The sequence below is a fragment of the Arachis hypogaea genome, chromosome 8 (assembly GCF_003086295.3).
Source record: "Arachis hypogaea cultivar Tifrunner chromosome 8, arahy.Tifrunner.gnm2.J5K5, whole genome shotgun sequence".
NCBI lineage: Eukaryota > Viridiplantae > Streptophyta > Magnoliopsida > Fabales > Fabaceae > Arachis > Arachis hypogaea.
Genome location: NC_092043.1, coordinates 25,738,988 through 25,757,939, shown reverse-complemented (window position 1 = coordinate 25,757,939; position 18,952 = coordinate 25,738,988). Strand labels below are relative to the sequence as shown.

Genomic DNA, 18,952 nt, shown 5'->3' with positions numbered 1-18,952 from the left:
TCACATACAAGTGCTGATGACAACCCTTCTAAAAAGGCTTCCCAACCCACTTCTGTAGGTAATAAACCTGTAGCAACTAAGGTTGAGGAATACAAAGCCAAAATGCCTTATCCTCAAAAACTCCGCCAAGCGGAACAGGATAAGCAATTTGCCCGCTTTGCAGACTATCTCAGGACTCTTGAAATAAAGATTCCGTTTGCAGAAGCACTTGAGCAAATACCCTCTTATGCTAAGTTCATGAAAGAGATCTTAAGTCATAAGAAGGATTGGAGGGAAACTGAAAAAGTTTACCTCTCTGAAGAATGCAGTGCAGTCATTCTGAAAAGCTTACCTGAGAAGTTTAAAGATCCTGGGAGCTTTATGATACCATGCACATTAGAGGGTACTTGTACCAAGCAAGCTTTATGTGATCTTGGGGCAAGTATCAACCTAATACCTGCATCTACTATCAGAAAGCTTGGTTTGGCTGAAGAAATCAAACCAACCAGGATATGTCTTCAACTTGCTGATGGCTCCATTAAATACCCATCAGGCGTGATTGAAGACATGATTGTCAAGGTAGGGCCATTTGCCTTTCCTACTGATTTTGTGGTGCTGGAAATGGAGGAGCACAAGAGTGCAACTCTTATTCTAGGAAGACCTTTCCTAGCAACTGAACCCTCATTGATGTCCAAAAATGGGAAGTAACCTTGAGAGTCAATGAGGAGGAGTTTAAGTTGAATGTTGTCAAAGCCATGCAACATCCAGACACCCCAAATGACTGCATGAGTGTTGATATTATTGACTCTCTGGTAAGAGAGGTCAATATGGCTGAGAGTCTCGAATCAGAGCTAGAGGACATCTTTAAAGATGTTCAGCCTGATTTGGAGGAATCAGAGAAGATAATAGAACCTCTGAAAATCCCTCAAGAAGAGGAGAAACCTCCAAAACCCGAACTTAAACCATTACCACCATCCCTGAAATATGCATTTCTGGGAGAAGGTGATACATTTCCTGTAATTATAAGCTCTACCTTAGAGCCACAGGAAGAGGAAGCACTAATTCAAGTGCTAAGGACACACAAGACAGCTCTTGGGTGGTCCATCAGTGATCTTAAGGGCATTAGCCCAGCCAGATGCATGCACAAGATCCTATTGGAAGGTGACGCCAAGCCAGTGGTTCAACCACAAAGGCGGCTGAACCCAGCCATGAAGGAAGTTGTGCAGAAGGAGGTCACTAAATTACTAGAGGCTGGGATTATTTATCCTATTTCTGACAGCCCCTGGGTAAGCCCTGTCCAAGTCGTTCCTAAGAAGGGAGGCATGACAGTGGTTCATAATGAAAAAAATGAACTGGTTCCTACAAGAACAGTTACAGGGTGGCGTATGTGTATTGATTATAGAAGGCTCAATACAGCCACCAGAAAGGATCATTTTCCTTTACCATTCATAGACCAAATGCTAGAAAGACTAGCAGGTCATGAATACTACTGCTTCCTGGATGGATATTCAGGTTATAATCAAATTGCAGTAGATCCCCAGGATCAAGAGAAAACGGCATTCACATGTCCATCTGGAGTATTTGCATACAGAAGGATGCCATTTGGCCTGTGCAATGCACCTGCAACCTTTCAGAGGTGCATGCTCTCAATTTTCTCTAATATGGTGGAAAAATTCCTGGAAGTCTTCATGGATGACTTTTCAATATTTGGAGACTCATTCAGCTCCTGCCTTAACCATTTAGCACTTGTTCTGAAAAGATGCCAAGAGACTAACCTGGTTTTAAACTGGGAAAAATGTCACTTTATGGTGACTGAAGGAATTGTCCTTGGGCACAAAATTTCGAACAAGGGAATAGAGGTGGATCAAGCTAAGGTAGAAGTAATTGAAAAATTACCACCACCTGCCAATGTTAAGGCAATCAGAAGCTTTCTGGGGCATGCAGGATTTTATAGGAGGTTTATAAAGGATTTTTCAAAAATCGCCAAACCTCTGAGCAACCTGCTAGCTGCTGACACGCCATTTATATTTGATAAAGAGTGTCTGCAGGCATTTGAGACTCTGAAAGCTAAATTGGTCACAGCACCAATCATCTCTGCACCAGACTGGACATTACCATTTGAATTGATGTGTGATGCTAGCGACCATGCCATTGGTGCAGTGTTGGGACAAAGGCATGACAAGCTTCTGCACGTCATTTACTATGCTAGCCGTGTTTTAAATGACGCACAGAAGAATTACACAACCACAGAAAAAGAGCTACTTGCAGTGGTTTATGCCATTGACAAATTCAGATCCTATTTAGTAGGATCAAAAGTGATTGTGTATACTGATCATGCAGCTCTTAAATATCTACTCACAAAGCAGGATTCAAAGCCCAGACTTATAAGATGGGTGTTGCTTCTGCAAGAGTTTGATATAGAAATAAGAGACAGAAAAGGGACAGAGAATCAAGTAGCAGACCACCTGTCCCGAATAGAACCAGTAAAAGGGGCGTCCCTCCCTCTCACTGAGATCTCTGAAACCTTTCCAGATGAGCAACTTTTTGCCATCCAGGAAGTGCCGTGGTTTGCAGACATTGCAAACTACAAGGCAGTGAGATTCATACCCAAAGAGTACAGTAGGATGCAAACAAAGAAATTAATCACAGATGCAAAGTACTATCTTTGGGATGAACCATATCTCTTCAAGAGATGTGCAGACGGAGTAATCCGTAGATGTGTGCCTAAGGAAGAAGCGCAAAAGATTTTATGGCACTGCCATGGATCACAGTATGGAGGACATTTTGGAAGTGAGCGAACAGCCGCAAGAGTCCTCCAAAGTGGCTTCTACTGGCCTACTCTCTATAAAGATTCCCGAGCGTTTGTGCTTAATTGTGACAGTTGCCAAAGATCAAGCAACCTACCTCACAGTTATGCCATGCCTCAACAAGGGATATTGGAGATTGAGTTGTTTGATGTATGGGGCATTGACTTCATGGGACCTTTCCCACCATCATACTCAAACACTTATATTCTGGTGGCAGTGGATTATGTATCCAAATGGGTGGAGGCTATTGCAACACCCACTAACGACACTAAAACAGTGTTAAAATTCCTCCAGAAACACATCTTCAGCAGATTTGGTATCCCTAGAGTATTAATCAATGATGGGGGCACTCATTTCTGCAATAAACAGCTTTACTCTGCTCTAGTACGTTATGGAGTTAGCCACAGGATAGCTACTCCATATCACCCACAAAATAATGGGCAAGCTGAAGTCTCAAATAGAGAACTCAAAAGAATCTTGGAACGGACTGTAATTAACCGTAGAAGGGATTGGGCAAGAAGCTTGGATGATGCTTTGTGGGCATACAGAACAGCATTCAAGACCCCTATAGGAACCTCTCCATACCAGCTTGTGTATGGAAAGGCATGTCACTTGCCAGTGGAACTGGAACACAAGGCCTACTGGGCAACCAGATTCCTAAACCTTGATGCCAAGTTAGCTGGAGAAAAACGATTGCTCCAGTTAAATGAGCTAGAGGAATTCAGACTCAATGCTTTCGAGAATGCAAAAATTTACAAGGAGAAAGCAAAAAGATGGCATGATAAGAAATTGTCATCCAGAGTCTTTGAGCCAGGGCAGAAAGTTCTGCTATTTAATTCTAGGCTCAAATTATTCCCTGGGAAATTAAAATCCCGGTGGAGAGGCCCTTATGTAATTACAAGTGTATCACCATATGGATACGTAGAGCTTCAGGATAATGAATCTAACAAAAAGTTCATTGTTAATGGACAAAGAGTTAAGCATTATCTTGAAGGTAATTTTGAGCAAGAATGCTCAAAACTGAGACTTAATTAAAGCTCAGTAATAGTCCAGCTAATGACATTAAAGAAGCGCTTGCTGGGAGGCAACCCAGCCAAATCACAAAATTTAATTTTATTTGTCCTTTTTTCTAATTGATCAAGTTTTACAGGTAGATGCCAAAATATCTTCAAAAGGTGAAGTAACAATTGATTGAAGTCACAGGGTTAAAGGGAAATTTGGAAAGCTTACTGGCATCAAAAAGCCAGTAAGAAACGTTTTGGGCGTTGAACGCCCAAAAGAAACACCTACTGGGCGTTCAACGCCAGTAAGGGTAGCCATCTGGGCGTTGAACGCTAGAAAGAAGCATCTTCTGGGCGTTGAACGCCAGAAAGAAGCACCTTCTGGGCGTTCAACGCCAGATTGTTAGCATCCTGGGCGTTCAGAAAAACGCCCAGTGACAAAGGACCTCCTGGCGTTCAACGCCAGAAAGAAGCATCAGCTGGGCGTTGAACGCCCAGGAGAAGCAACATTTGGGCGTTAAACGCCCAAAACATGCATCGTTTGGGCGTTTAACGCCAGGATGGTGGGAGGAGGTAAAAATTCGTTTTTAATCTTAATTTTTCTAAATTTTTATGTTTCAATTCATGATTTCTTACATAAACATGTTTCAATTTGTCATCCCTCATTTCAAATTAGTTTTCTAAAAATCCTAATTTCTAAAATCCCTTTTTCAAAAATATCAAATATATCTTAATCCATAAACACAAATCTTTTTCAAACTCATCATATCTTTTGAATTTCGAAATAGCCTCTCCTTCTATTCCTCTCCTTTCCTTTCTTTTGCTTGAGGACAAGCAAACCTCTAAGTTTGGTGTGATTTGCCATGATCACTGAGCTAAAACTCATTAAGATCATGGCACCTAAGGGAACAGGAAGAGCAAGGATGTGAACTTAAGGGAGCTGAAGCGTCAGAAATTAATTCTTGAAGGCACCCCACAGACTAGAGGAACATCCACTTCCCAAAACACAGGTCGTTGAGTTCTAATCTTTGCCTTAACTCTGTGATCACTGTTCTTATTAGAAATTTACCTTAGAAGTTATATATTAGTAGTAGTAATTAGTATCTCTACTTTGATTTTAATTCCAATTAAGTTATAATTTATTTTTCTCATCATCATTAAACATGAATAAAATAGTAGATTTTTAGAATAAAGAGGCAATATTTTTTCGAGTTCTTAATAAGAAAAATTCTTATTAATTATATGTGGTGGCAATACTTTTTGTCTTCTGAATGAATGCTTGAACAGTGCATATTTTTGATATTGAATTTTATGAATGTTAAAATTGTTGGCTCCTGAAAGAATGATGAACAAGAGAAATGTTATTGATGATCTGAAAAATCATGAAAGTGATTCTTGAAGCAAGAAAAAGCAGTGAAAAAGCAAAAGCTTGTGCGAAAAAAAAATAGAAAGAAAAAGAAAAAGCAAGCAGAAAAAGCCAATAGCCCTTAAAACCAAAAGGCAGGGGTAAAAAGAATCCAAGGCTTTGAGCATCAGTGGATAGGAGGGCCCAAGGAAATAGTTCCAGGCCTAAGCGGCTAAACCAAGCTGTCCCTAACCATGTGCTTGTGGCATGCAGGTCCAAGTTACAAACTTGAGACTGAGTGGTTAAAGTCGTGATCCAAGGCAAAAAGAGTGTGCTCAAGAGCTCTGGACACCTCTGACTGGGGACTTTAGCAAAGCTAAGTCACAATCTGAAAAGGTTCACCTAGTCATGTGTCTGTGGCATTTATGTATCCAGTGGTAATACTGGAAAACAAAGTGCTTAGGGCCACGGCCAAGACTCATAAAATAACTGTGTTCAAGAATCAACATACTACACTAGGAGAATCAATAAAACTATCTGAATTCTGAGTTCCTATGGATGCCAATTATTCTGAAATTCAAAGGATAGAGGGAGATGCCAAAACTGTTCAGAAATAAAAAGCTACAAGCCCCGCTCATCTAATGAGAATCTGAGCTTCATTTAAAACTCTAAAATATTATTACTTCTTAATTTCTGTTAAAACCTATTTTATTTATCTAGTTGCTTGAGGACAAGCAACAGTTTAAGTTTGGTGTTGTGATGAGCGGATATTTTATACGCTTTTTGGGGGTAATTTCATGTAGATTTTAGCATGTTTTAATTAGTTTTTAGTAGAATAATATTAGTTTTTAGGCAAAAATCATATTTCTGGACTTTACTATGAGTTTGTGTGTTTTTCTGTGATTTCAGGTATTTTCTGTCTGAAATTGAGGGAGCTGAGCAAAAAAATCTGAGTTAGGCTGAAAAAGGACTGCTGATGCTGTTGGATCCTGACCTCCCTGCACTCGAAATGGATTTTCTGGAGCTACAGGAGTCCAATTGGCGCGCTCTCAACGGCGTTGGAAAGTAGACATCCAGGGCTTTCCAGAAATATATAATAGTCCATACTTTGCGCGAAGATAGATGACGTAACTTGGCGTTGAACGCCAAGTACATGCTGCTGTCTGGAGTTAAACGCCAGAAAAACGTCATGATCCGAAGTTGAACGCCCAAAACACGTTATAACTCGGAGTTCAACTCCAAGAAAGGCCTCAACTCGTGGATGGCTCTAGTCCCAGCCCCAGTACACACCAAGTGGGCCCCAGAAGTGGATTTCTGCACCAATTATCTTAGTTTACTCATTTTCTGTAAACCTAGGTTACTAGTTTACTATTTAAACAACTTTTAGAGACTATTCTTGTACCTCATGACATTTTCAGATCTGAATTACATACTTTTTGACGGCATGAGTCTCTAAACTCCATTGTTGGGGGTGAGGAGCTCTGCGGCGTCTCGATGATTTAATACAATTCCTTTGTTTTTCATTCAAACACGCTTGTTCTTATCTAAGATGTTTATTCGCGCTTAATTTTGGAGAAGGTGATGATCCGTGACACTCATCACCTTCCTCAATCCATGAACGTGTGCCTGACAACCACCTCCGTTCTACATCAGATTGAATGAATATCTCTTAGATTCCTTAATCAGAATCTTCGTGGTATAAGCCGGATTGATGGCGGCATTCATGAGGATCCGGAAAGTCTAAACCTTGTCTGTGGTATTCCGAGTAGGATTCTGGGATTGAATGGCTGTGACGAGCTTCAAACTCCTGAAGGCTGGGCGTTAGTGACAGACGCAAAAGAATCAATGGATTCTATTCCAACCTGATTGAGAACCGACAGATGATTAGCCGTGCTGTGACAGAGCATAGGAACGTTTTCACTGAGAGGATGGGAAGTAGCCATTGACAACGGTGACACCCTACATAGAGCTTGCCATGGAAGGGACTTTGCGTGTGGAGAAGGATTTCAAGGAAGAGTTGAAGTCAGAAGACAAAGCATCTCCAAAACTCCAACATATTTCTCATTACTGCACAACAAGTAACGATTTGATTCTCTTTTATTTTTCTAATAATTTTAAATACTTTGACTTCTTACCATTAAATCCAATTAATCTTATTGGCATCCTGACTAGGATTAATAAAATAAACATAGATTGCTTCAAACCAATAATCTCCGTGGGATCGACCCTTACTCACGTAAGGTATTACTTGGACGACCCAGTGCACTTGCTGGTTAGTTGTGCGAATCACAAATTCGTGCACCAGCAACCCGGGGGCGTTGAAATTAATCTCATAAAGCCGCTCGTGAGGAGCGGCGACATAAACATCATAGTTCGCCTCCTCGTCGGTACCCCCACAGAGATATTCGGCCTGGCGAAATTCCGTGAGCTCCTCCTCACCCATCTGATTGGGCGAGTTCCTGAGGTCGGAAACCACCCACGCATACGGGTCATAACCCGCGGCGGAGCTAGAAGCTCGGCTAACGACACGAGGCATACCTACAGTGGGGCACCGCGCGGTTAGTCCGTGAGGTCGGAATCCGGGAAAAACCCAAAGAAACCCCACGTGCCGTGACCACAAGGGGGACCAAACAAACCAAGACCAGAACAAAAACATAAACCCCCCATGACACACCGCAGTCAACAAAAAGAAAAAGAAAATGCATCCATGAAAATGCGCTTATGAACAGCAAGAAAAGAGCAAGCACAGGAAAAATGATCATAGCAAGACATGCAAACAACCGTTAAAATGAAAAGAAAGAAGTAATTACCTGGATGAATTGAGAAAATTCAAGTAAGGATGAAGCACACTGGAGCAATAAAAAAGAACTTCTAAATGATGTGAGTGTAGGACGAAGGAGCAAGCAATATGATCAGGAAGGCAAGCAGAAGAAGAATAAAACGCAAAACTGTTTAAAACCGCTTCAGTGGAAGCGCGAAAGGCATGGGGGCAGAACAGTCTTTGCACACGTGGGTTTTTTCGACCCTTAATGAGCATTTAATGCCTCTCGCGAAAAACGAGGCGACAAAAGAACGCCCCGAATTGCAAACGGGCACGCATGCGAGCGGCGCGTCCCTCATACGAACGATCGACCTCGCAACAACAGAGAACTCGCCTCCAACGACCCATACGGTCGGTTAACGGCGCGTGGGGGCACTGTAGCGGCCTGGCCCATGCCACGTACGGATCGACCCGACCCACGGAATACCCGACCCGAGCGGTCGATCACGTGCAGCTCACCACTCGACCCGGACACGCGTCCCTGACAGCTCTCCACTGCAGCTGTAAGGAAGCTTCGAGGAAGGTGGGCCTGTCCTTGTAGGGCCCACCTCTGATATAGTATAAATAGGGAAGGACCTGCCCTTCCCCCCAGGTACGTCATACTCTAACCATTTTCCCGCCTGCACATTGCTGACTAGAGCGTCGGAGTGTCTTTGTAGGTGGCACCCCCCCTTATTCTCCTTCTGCAACGCGTACTCGGCTACTCGGCAAACCTGACTCCAGCACGACCGTGGTTGAGACATTCTCATTCCCTCGCATAATCACCCGACCTGTCCGAAACCCGACTACCGAACAAAATTAATTATTGACTTATCTTATTAGACTAGAAGATATTGTGGATAACTACTATACAAAAAAAAAAAATCAATAATATGATTAAAAAAAATACAAAAAAACTAATATTGTGGATAACTACTAATTTAGATAATATGATTCACCTAATTTTTTTTTGTTTTGAATGCTTCTTTTTTTTTTAGGTTTTAGAGGATTTTTTAATAATTTTAGATGTGTTTTTTTAGTTTCATTTTTTTAAATATTTTGTTAGAAGTCTCATTTTGTTAGGTTTTGAAATTAGAAAAAATTTTAAATATCTTGTTTTTGTTAGGTTGGATATTTTTTTTGTTACGTTTTAGATATTTTTTATTCAAAAATTTTAAAATTTTTAAAATAATTTTATAATAATTTTAGATGTTTGTTATTGTTTGGTTTTATATTTTTTATTTTGAATAATTTTTCATTAAGTTTTAAATTTTTTTATGATAATTTGAATTAGAAATATTTTATGAATATCTTATTTTTGTTAAATTTTAAATATTTTTTGTTATGTTTTGGATGTTTTATTTTATTAGGAATTTTTAAAATAATTTTAAATGTTCATTATTATTTGATTTTAGATATTTTTAAAATTTTAAATATTTTTTATTCAATTTTAGATGTTATGATAATTTAAATTCACTTTGTTTTTAAAACAAATTTCAAAAGATAAATTATTAATCACCTAGTCAGACTATATGATTAAAATTAAACAGCGCAACTATTTTCATTTCGGTTCGTTGGTTGTGTCATACAAGTTTAGTTAAAACTTAAAAGTTGTATGTTAAATGCTATCGTTTCATTAGCATAATGGAAGTGAACTTTTATTTTATTTTTTTCTAAAGTTTCGAATATGAATTTTATTTGCAGTACAATTTAAATTAGATATATTTTTTGAAATTTTGATCTGATTTAATTTCAAGTGTTTTAGATTGAATTGGATTTATAATTTTATAAATTAAAAAAATTAAATATATATTAATAAATTTTAATATTAAATTTTAAATAATTAATAATGACATAACAAATTTTAATAATATTTTATTTTAAAAAATCAAGATAATATAATAATATAAATAAAATTATAATTTTTTTTTACTAAAAATAAAGAGAATGAAAACCACGACTTCTTACTTGAGTATAGAAAGACTATGTCATTTAAGTTATAACTCATTGATAAATAAAATTATAGGTTACTTAAAATAAATAAATAAATCACATTTTGAACATAAAATATTTATTAAATAATAATAATACAAACATATAACAAATTGAACATATTATAAATATAATAATAAAATAATAATATTATAACATATTGTGTGGTTTGGATTTGATTGGATCGATTATAAAAAATAGATACGAAATCCGATCTGATCCAGTGGTTTGTAACAAAAAATAATCCAATTAAATCTAAATTAATACAATTTTAATCGATTTTTTATTTGAATTAAATTAAATGAACAATTTAATTTAAATCGATTTAAATTTAAACATCCTAATACATACATATATAATTCCTTTTTCACTCATAATTACGTAAAGTAGGGCTGTCAAATGGGCTAGTCCAACCCATTTAGGCCCAACCCGTTAAACTCGTGGGTTAAATAGGCTGGCCCGTTTAAGCCTGTTTTATTCGCGGGCTAGAATTTACTAGTCTGGACCGTTTATAGTCAGTCCGATGGGTTAAACGGGCTAGCTCGTTTATAATTTTATTTTATTTTTTGAAAAATATTTTGACAAAAAATATCACTTTTAAGGCAAAACCTATTAAAAAATAATATTTTTTAGTTTATGAATCGGATTTTCGGGTCAGATCGAAAAAATATTGACTAAAAGTGTTACTTTTTTTAAAAAAATGTAAAAAAAAATAAAAGGACAATCCGATTTAGCCTGCAACTAAACCTTTAACCGGTCATTTTTTTTCGAGTTAATCGAGTTTAACCCGTTTAACCTGAAATTTACTCAAACTTAATTTTAAAGGTAAAATCTACCCATTTAAATGAGTAAACAAACTGACCCAATAAATTTAACTCATTTTAACGCGTAACCTGACATAAGTCCTAACCAATTATGATGGTGATTTTCTTTAACACATAGTAGTAAAATAAAAGCTAGGAACTGCAAGGAATTCTGTTAAAGAAATTCCATAGGATACTACTCCGTTCAATATTTATTATGTGTACTTTTTACTCCAATTGTTTCCGCAAATCGTGGTGGAAGATCGAACAGTTTCAAAGACACCACCATTTGCATCATCAATTCAGATTGACCACAACATCATCCCTTTTAATTTCTGCATAGAATTTATAGTAGTGTCCTTCAACCTTTACGTGAGAACCAACCTTGTGCCATTTAGGACCTTTGACTCGCTAGCTAGCTGTGTCACATAGTCTGTCTGCATATAAGCTTGCATTTATTTACACATATGAGACATTAAGATATAAACACAAAAATATAAAATTATGTTTGATAGATGAGACATAAAAATATTAAATTAATATATTTTGTATTCATGTGATAAAAAAATATAGAAATATTAATAAAAAATATAACTTATTATTATTATTATTATTATTATTATTATTATTATATTTTTTTCAAATTTTTTAAATAAAAAATAAATTAAAATAATTATTTTAATTTATCACTAAACAAAATACAATAATACTACTTTTTGTGTTTCTGTTTTTGTATCTTATTTTAAGTGTCATGTATTTTTCTTAGAACCAAATACAGGAAGTGTATTTGTGATCCCTTGTCCTATCATTTTTTTATATATTTATATATGTACATTGTACAAGACTACAAGTTAGGTTAGGTAAATAATTATTTCGAAGACCCTGTTTATTTGTTTGTTGAACTAGAAAATGTACTCTATTTTGTACAGTTGTTTTGACCAATCTGTGTTTTATTTTCTTGCTTCCTGTTCCTGTTGCCACTGTCACGCATAGGGTTCCATAATTAACAGTTGCTCTTATATATGAATATGACTCTATCTTGTCACTATTTCAGAGCCTTCATACTTCACTTTGCTAAGTTTAAATTGATTACAAATATTTGGCATTTCTTTTAACCAAATTATATAAATCACTACAGGATAATAAACATCACTATTTATTCATAAATCATGTTATTCTGCCAAAAATTGTTAAAAATATTCAATTATATTATATATACATTAATTAAAATCCAATTACCAAATCAACCACTTATATAAATATACATACTAAAATATAAAATATATATTAAAAATAATTAAATATATATTTATATAAAATATATAGTGACTTATTCATTACTAATTTTTTTTGTGGTTATAGCATTTTTGAAAAATATTATAGTGTCATTTAACGCATAAATCATAAGATGAATGAATAAATACTTTTGGGTCTTAATTAATTTTTTTGGGTCTGGATTATTGGGCCCATAAGCCTTTTAGTAGGGCCCACAAGTAAAGTTCTTCGAAATTATGGGCCTGATAGTATGTCCTCATGGACTTATATATTATATTTAGGCCGTGTGATCCATTTAACTCTTAATGAAGTAAAGCCATCAAGTCATAACGATCACCTCTTATTGCCAACGTTGTTTAGGGTCGTTGGTATAGAAATTAGAAATTAGTTTCTGAAAATTGAGTTACAGTCGACTTCAAACAAATTAATGATTGAGAATAGTTAAATAATTTAATTTATTTGACTAAAATTTTATTTAACGATTTTTAATTATCAATTTTATATAAATTTAACTCCACCTTACCAAATTAAAAACTCGAAAATTCTAAAAATGTTAATATAAAACGGAATCTAATCCAAGATTCCAAGTCCAACTTGCCTCTGGTTCAAAGGTTCTCTTTCTCTACGTGTTCACGTCTCAATCAATATTTCTTTTGCGTCACCCATTACAAATTTAAATTATTACTATATATACATATATCTTCTTTAAACATAAGATTCACCAACAACTTATTTATACCCGAGAATAGATATTTTTTTTATTTAATTGATGAAAATTGAGTTTTCTATTGATTCTTTCTGATCATTTATGGAACATGTCACATGTATCGTTATAGTATTGGAAAATTCTAGGAGAGTATGGGCACCCTGGTACTTTCATTCCCAAAGCCTTTTAATATTTATAAATGAAAATGGCAAATGCCGAATGAAAGTGATTTCATTTCATAATGATATAGGTGGCTTAGAAAGAACACCGTACGTAGTTGAAAACACCGTCGTGCTATTTATAGTTAAAAAAAATTGTGTGATAGTTTCCATCGTAAGAGAACTTTAAGTTTTAAGTTTTAACTGTTTAGTCTTTCCTTTTATAGAAGCAACCGAAACACTTACCAGTTATTACCTACCTTTTTTATTCACCCTGCCAACTGTTTGATAAAAGTTCAACTTCACTTGAGAGCTAAACCATGTCCTCTGCTGACTTTTATGGACAAAAACATGACGTCATTTTCGAGGATTTTGAGGTCGGCGATTTCTTGGCCATACTATTTCATTGACTATTCCAATCAAAGCCACTTCTCTTGGTATGTAATTGGACCCCCTCAATTACAATTTATGGTTTCTCTGATTTTGTTGTTTCTTTTTTATTTTTTATTCATTTTATATGCGTATTTGTTTTTGTGAACTGTTCCCTGCAATTAGGATTTGGGACCCCACTATTTGCTGGTCATTGATGTCAAGCTTCCCAATTCCACCGCTGTGCCATTCAGTTACGTGGTTAAGTTTACTTCTGAGCTCAAATCCCCATCCTTTCAGGTTCTTGGGAACCCTTGTTCCCTTATTTTCTGTGATTATGTTTCAGCTTTTTTTGGAATTGGCTTATGGTTTAAGTAAAATGTTTGGAGTATCTTTTCTTCTTTTAGTTTATATGTTTATTGAATCTCTCTTTGGGGATATTTTATGCACAGCCTTGATGCTTAATTTGGAAACATGCAGGTTTTAGGCTGTTATTATCCTGGTACTTTCTAGTCTCTAGATTCAGAAGAGAGGACTTTAATGATATATTATTATTGTTTTTATTATTTATTTTTATGTTGAAGGTGGTTTAGAATGAGCTAGAAAGATGACTAATATTTAATGTATAGAGGACTTCAGACCCGCTATAAAAGGCAGTGTAGTTATCAAATTTTATATCTTCAAACAAGCGTTCTAATTTGCTTCCAGGAAAAACTTTGATTGAAGTTTCTTCTTGAGAGGGTCAAGTTTAACATCACCAGAGTTTTTTGTAGGCATTCGTTTTCGCCTGATTGCTTGGGTCTGGGGAGTTGAGATTACTTTGGTTTCCTCCATTTTTTCGTGCTTAACTTTGATTTTTATCATGCCCTTATGATAATTACCTATTCAAGAAAATTTATTTCTTGGATTATGCTTAAGCGTCAATTGTTTGCTGATGCTGAATTGTGTATGCTAACTTTCAGGTTTCAAGAGTGCTGTTGAATAGTGGAGCAATGTTTTTTGTGCAAATTTGGGACTCTTAACGTTGGCCAAATTTCAATTTTGATATCCAACGTCAGTATGGAACCATACCCTTATTCTCCCAAGAGAAGTGGAGCCTCGTATTGGGGATCTTGTAGAGTTCAATTGGAGGGATCAACATCATTAGATGGTGATATGAGCAATTCAATTTCAGATGATATGGCTTGTAGCTTCTCCGGGCTCATGAATTTTGATCCTTATGCCGGCTTGTACAATAGCCCATCGATAACTGATCAGGTTTTCAATAATGGCCTTCCATCATCATATCCGTCTACCCCTGGGTTCACTCTAGAGGAAAACAATAGTAGCCAATTCTTCAGGACAGAAATGAATGGATATTTCAACACTAAACAAGGCTCCCCTGGTTATGGGGAGAAAATTGCGTTTCAACAAATGGACACCTTACTTGGTTTTTTTGATGGCACAGATGATACACATAGTTTAAGTTCTATGCAAAAAATTAATGGCTCTTCTCAACACCTTGATGCCATTGGCAGTTATATCATGTCCAAGCCAGCTAGTTTGTCACTTGATGAGAGAATGTTGAAAGCCTTGTCCGTCTTTAAGGAATCAGCTGGTGGTGGAATATTGGCACAGGTTTGGGTTCCTATAAAGGATGGTGATCAGTTCTTCTTGACCACAAGTGAACAGCCTTATTTACTAGACCAAATTCTTGCCGGATATCGTGAAGTGTCAAGAACATACACATTTTCTACTGAAGGAAAACCGGGTTCTCTCCCAGGACTTCCTGGTCGTGTGTTTATGTCCAAAACTCCTGAGTGGACTTCCAACATTGGTTATTACAATAAGAATGAGTACTTGAGGATGGATGATGCGATTAATCATGAGGTTCGTGGATCAATTGGTTTACCCATATCTGATCTGCACTCTGAACTGCCATGTTGTGCTGTACTGGAACTTGTCACTACAAATGAAAAGCCTGATTTTGAGAAGGAAATGGATATTGTTTGTCATGCACTACAGGTAGGTTTTTTCCTTTGCTATTTACTGCTCAACTTCAGTGCTTCACTTTACCTGTCTTGCTACTTATGTTGAGTCTAACAAAGGTTTTATTCATGTCTGAATTTTGAGCAGTTATGTTTGAGAGTTTGTTTGGCTGTAAAGTGTTACACTATTTAAGACTTATTGTTTTCACAATTCACCAATAGGGACCTGATGTTATCATACAGAACTTTCAATATTCTATGTTGTTCTCAAAGTGCAAAGGAACTCTATGGAGGCAGAGGAATGTCAATGGATGATGTTTTTTGACTGTGTTTCACGTGATCACATTTTAGGAATCATTCAAAAATTTGAAAAATACATATTCTCTCTCTCTCTCTCTCTCTCTCTCTCTCTCTCTCTCTCTCTCTCTCTAAAAAATTGTGTTATAAATTTGCACATTATATTACAATTGAATTAAGTAATGATAAATGCATTATCATGACTTCTGCAGAATGTAGATCTAACGGCTAATATGCCTCCTCGACTTCTTCCTCAGGTATTTACTTGAATTTTTTTCATTAGTTTTTTTCTATAATATGCAAATGAAACATAGGAGCATGAATACCTAAACTAACATGAAAATGCATTTTCTTTTTTGTTTGTTTTTTTTTGGGGGGTGGGGGGTATGTCTTTTTATCTTGTTTCATAATTTCTTACAATATTATTTATTTTTCTTCAGTGTCTTTCAAACAGCAAACGTGCTGCTTTGACAGCCATAGTTGATGTCTTACGATCCGTTTGTCATGCGCATAGATTGCCAATAGCACTGACATGGATTCCTTGTTGTGTCGCTGAAGACGCAGAAGGTAAAGATACAAAGATACACATTAAAGAGGGTCATTCGAGTCCTCGTGAAAAGAACATACTATGCGTTGAAGAATCAGCATGCTATGTAACTGATAAAGCAATGGAAGGATTTGTTCATGCTTGCATTGAACACCATCTTCAGGAAGGGAAAGGTATAGCTGGGAGAGCTCATCAATCAAATCATCCTTTCTTTTGTCCTGATGTGAAGGCCTATAATATTAGTGAATATCCACTTGTTCATCATGCGCGCAAGTACAATCTGAATGCTGCAGTTGCAATTAGGCTGAGGAGTACTTATACTAATGATGATGATTACATACTGGAATTCTTTTTGCCTGTAAACATGAAAGGGAGCTCAGAACAGCAACTTCTCTTAGACAACCTCTCAGGTACCATGCAGAAAGTTTGTAGGAATTTAAGAACAGTTTCAGATGAGGAATTATCAAGAATGAAAGGCTCACATGTAGGATTTAAAAACAAAAATGTCCCTAGAATTTTTCCTATGTCCAGGAGAAACTCCCAAATACCATTAACAAACAGTAACCATGATTCAGTCCGTAAGATGTCCATCAAGGCATCTAACCAAGGAAACAATGGAATTGAGTCTTCTCATAACCAGGTATGTAAATTATGTCATTTGATCCTAATGCATTTTCACTAGCTTGATATTTGTTATAGCAATTCCTTTGTAACCAGTAAGTCTGAAAAACTTCAGTCCAAAAATGATTGACTACCTGAGGCATGTGATCAGCATTTTCAAAGTTCGTAAGACTATCTATATATTCCAACTAATACATCTTCATAGTCGAGCTTTTCATATTATTAATCATTATGAAAAGAAGAACTTTCTTACCTCTAATCTGTTTTTCAAGACCAACGAATGCAATGCTTTGATGGTTATTTATTTATTCCTGCTGAAGTTATGATCTAGTATGTCCACACCTTCATAGTAGGCAATTAAAAATTCATTATTATAATAATGGTGAAATTTCGAGCAAGCATTTGCTAGAATTGAATCAAGTGATTTTTAATCATGGTACAGAACATTGGAGCAAAAATTTTTGATGTATAATTTATGGAACAGCTTTGTAAGTTATTGTCCTTTAACAAATGTTGGAATTTGTCTTGCAGGAAAGAAATGGATCAAGAAGGATGGTTGAGACAAAGAGACCAGCTGAGAAGAAAGTTAGTTTGAGTGTTCTTCAGCAACACTTCTCCGGTACTCTGAAGGATGCTGCTAGGAGCATTGGTGGTTAGATTCCAACATTATTTGTGCTAATTTCTGTATATTTGTTGAACTGTATACGTTTAGGTTGTCAAAGCCATTGTGAATTTCATGCTTGTTGATTTGCTACCAGTACTCACTATTACCAGAGAAATAATAATGAAATTAATCCAGTCGAATTTTCTATAATAAAATTGTTTGATTAGTGCTGATTACTCAATGACCAAATTGAAGTGATGTATAGTTCATTAACAAGCTTGTTAATGACAATTTAATTTTTTACCATTTTTACGGCTGGTCTATCTCAAACAAATAATGCATTTCTTTGTCCAAGAAGAAAATGCTTTCTGAAATGTAATTCTTATTTGTTCTTAACCAAAAAACATTTCTTCCTTGAGCAGTTTGCCCGACAACTCTGAAAAGGATATGCAGGAAACAAGGGATTTCGAGATGGCCATCCCGCAAGATCAAGAAAGTGAACCGATCGTTAAAGAAAATACAGACCGTGCTTGACACTGTCGAAGGACTGGAAGGAGGGTTGAAATTTGATCCCTGTATAGGGGCACTTGTATCAAGAGAAGGAGAATCAATCATCCAAGAAATTGATGCACACGATACTCTTTTGCACCCTGAGAATGTTACTGCAAAAGAAAAATGGGTTCTGAACAAGGGTGGTTCAAGAGAAGACAAATCGAAACATTCAAGTATCTTGGTTAATAGGGATGATGATGGAGCTGTTGAACATAACCACCCTTCTTCTTCAGGCTTTACAAACTCATCTAATGATTCTGGTTCAAACCAGAGGCAGAACTTGAAAGGCAAATCAACCTTTGCCGATAAAACTGGGTTGAAACTTCAAGCCAAAGCTACCTATGGCGAAGACACTGTTCGTTTCAAGTTTGATCCATCCTGGGGTTGTTTGAAGCTATATGAAGAAGTTGCAACAAGGTTCAAATTACAAAATGGGTCGTTTCAACTCAAATATCTAGATAATGAACAAGAGTTGGTGAGGTTGTTAGATGACTCAGATTTGCAGGAGTGTATGGAAATATTGGATGAAGTTGGGAAAAGTTGTGTCAGGTTTGTTGTTCGCGACATACCATGCAATTTAAGCAGCTCCAGCTGCAGTAGTTGCTACCTAGGATGTGACTCATAGCATAACATACGAGGTTATGTTGGATAGGGATACTTCAATGCAACAATTTACTCAAGTCCTTCGTTTTCAGAGTCTTGCTGAACTCAGATGGAAGCTCAAGCATTGCAATGGCACGTTAAAGTTATAAGTTAGAAGCAACATAGAAATTCATTCACATTAGTCGCTAATTAGGACATAGGCAAATAGCTTTCAAGTTCAGTATATCAGTTAATAGTATAGATTATAGATTATTTGCCATGAGATAATAATGTGTAATTACGATAAGAAAATAACGATTGTCGTGTGTGTTTGATGGTTGAATTTCCATTTTGTTAATCCTTCTCTAACCAGTAAACGATAGTGAATGTATTTTGGTGAAGTTTCGTGGAAAAAAGTGTTTGGCGGAGTCAGCGGTCAACACCGTGAAGAAATTAACACGGTCGAAAATCTATCTATCACGTGTTAGCATGTTTTGTTTCAGAAATTTACACCGGAAATATTGCCTTTGAAGTAAAAAATATATTT

General features: G+C 36.3%; 1 protein-coding gene across 5 annotated transcripts; it reads left to right on the top strand.

Moving 5' to 3' along the window:
• The first annotated feature begins 12,722 nt into the window (after nucleotides 1-12,722).
• LOC112706574 (protein NLP8) lies at nucleotides 12,723-18,880 on the top strand. Of its 5 annotated transcripts, none has more exons than XM_025757952.3 (7): nucleotides 12,723-13,303; nucleotides 13,422-13,488; nucleotides 14,198-15,239; nucleotides 15,712-15,756; nucleotides 15,940-16,686; nucleotides 17,199-17,319; nucleotides 17,694-18,880. In XM_025757952.3, exons 3-7 carry the CDS (start codon nucleotides 14,295-14,297, stop codon nucleotides 18,446-18,448), a joined length of 2,613 nt encoding a protein of 870 aa, XP_025613737.1. In that variant the 5' UTR covers nucleotides 12,723-13,303; nucleotides 13,422-13,488; nucleotides 14,198-14,294; the 3' UTR covers nucleotides 18,449-18,880. The 5 variants fall into 5 exon arrangements, with proteins under 5 accessions (XP_025613737.1, XP_025613736.1, XP_025613738.1 ...); XM_025757951.3 differs by having other exon boundaries at nucleotides 12,930-13,303; nucleotides 13,422-13,535; XM_025757953.3 differs by having other exon boundaries at nucleotides 12,936-13,303; nucleotides 13,422-13,496.
• The last annotated feature ends 72 nt before the right edge of the window (nucleotides 18,881-18,952 follow it).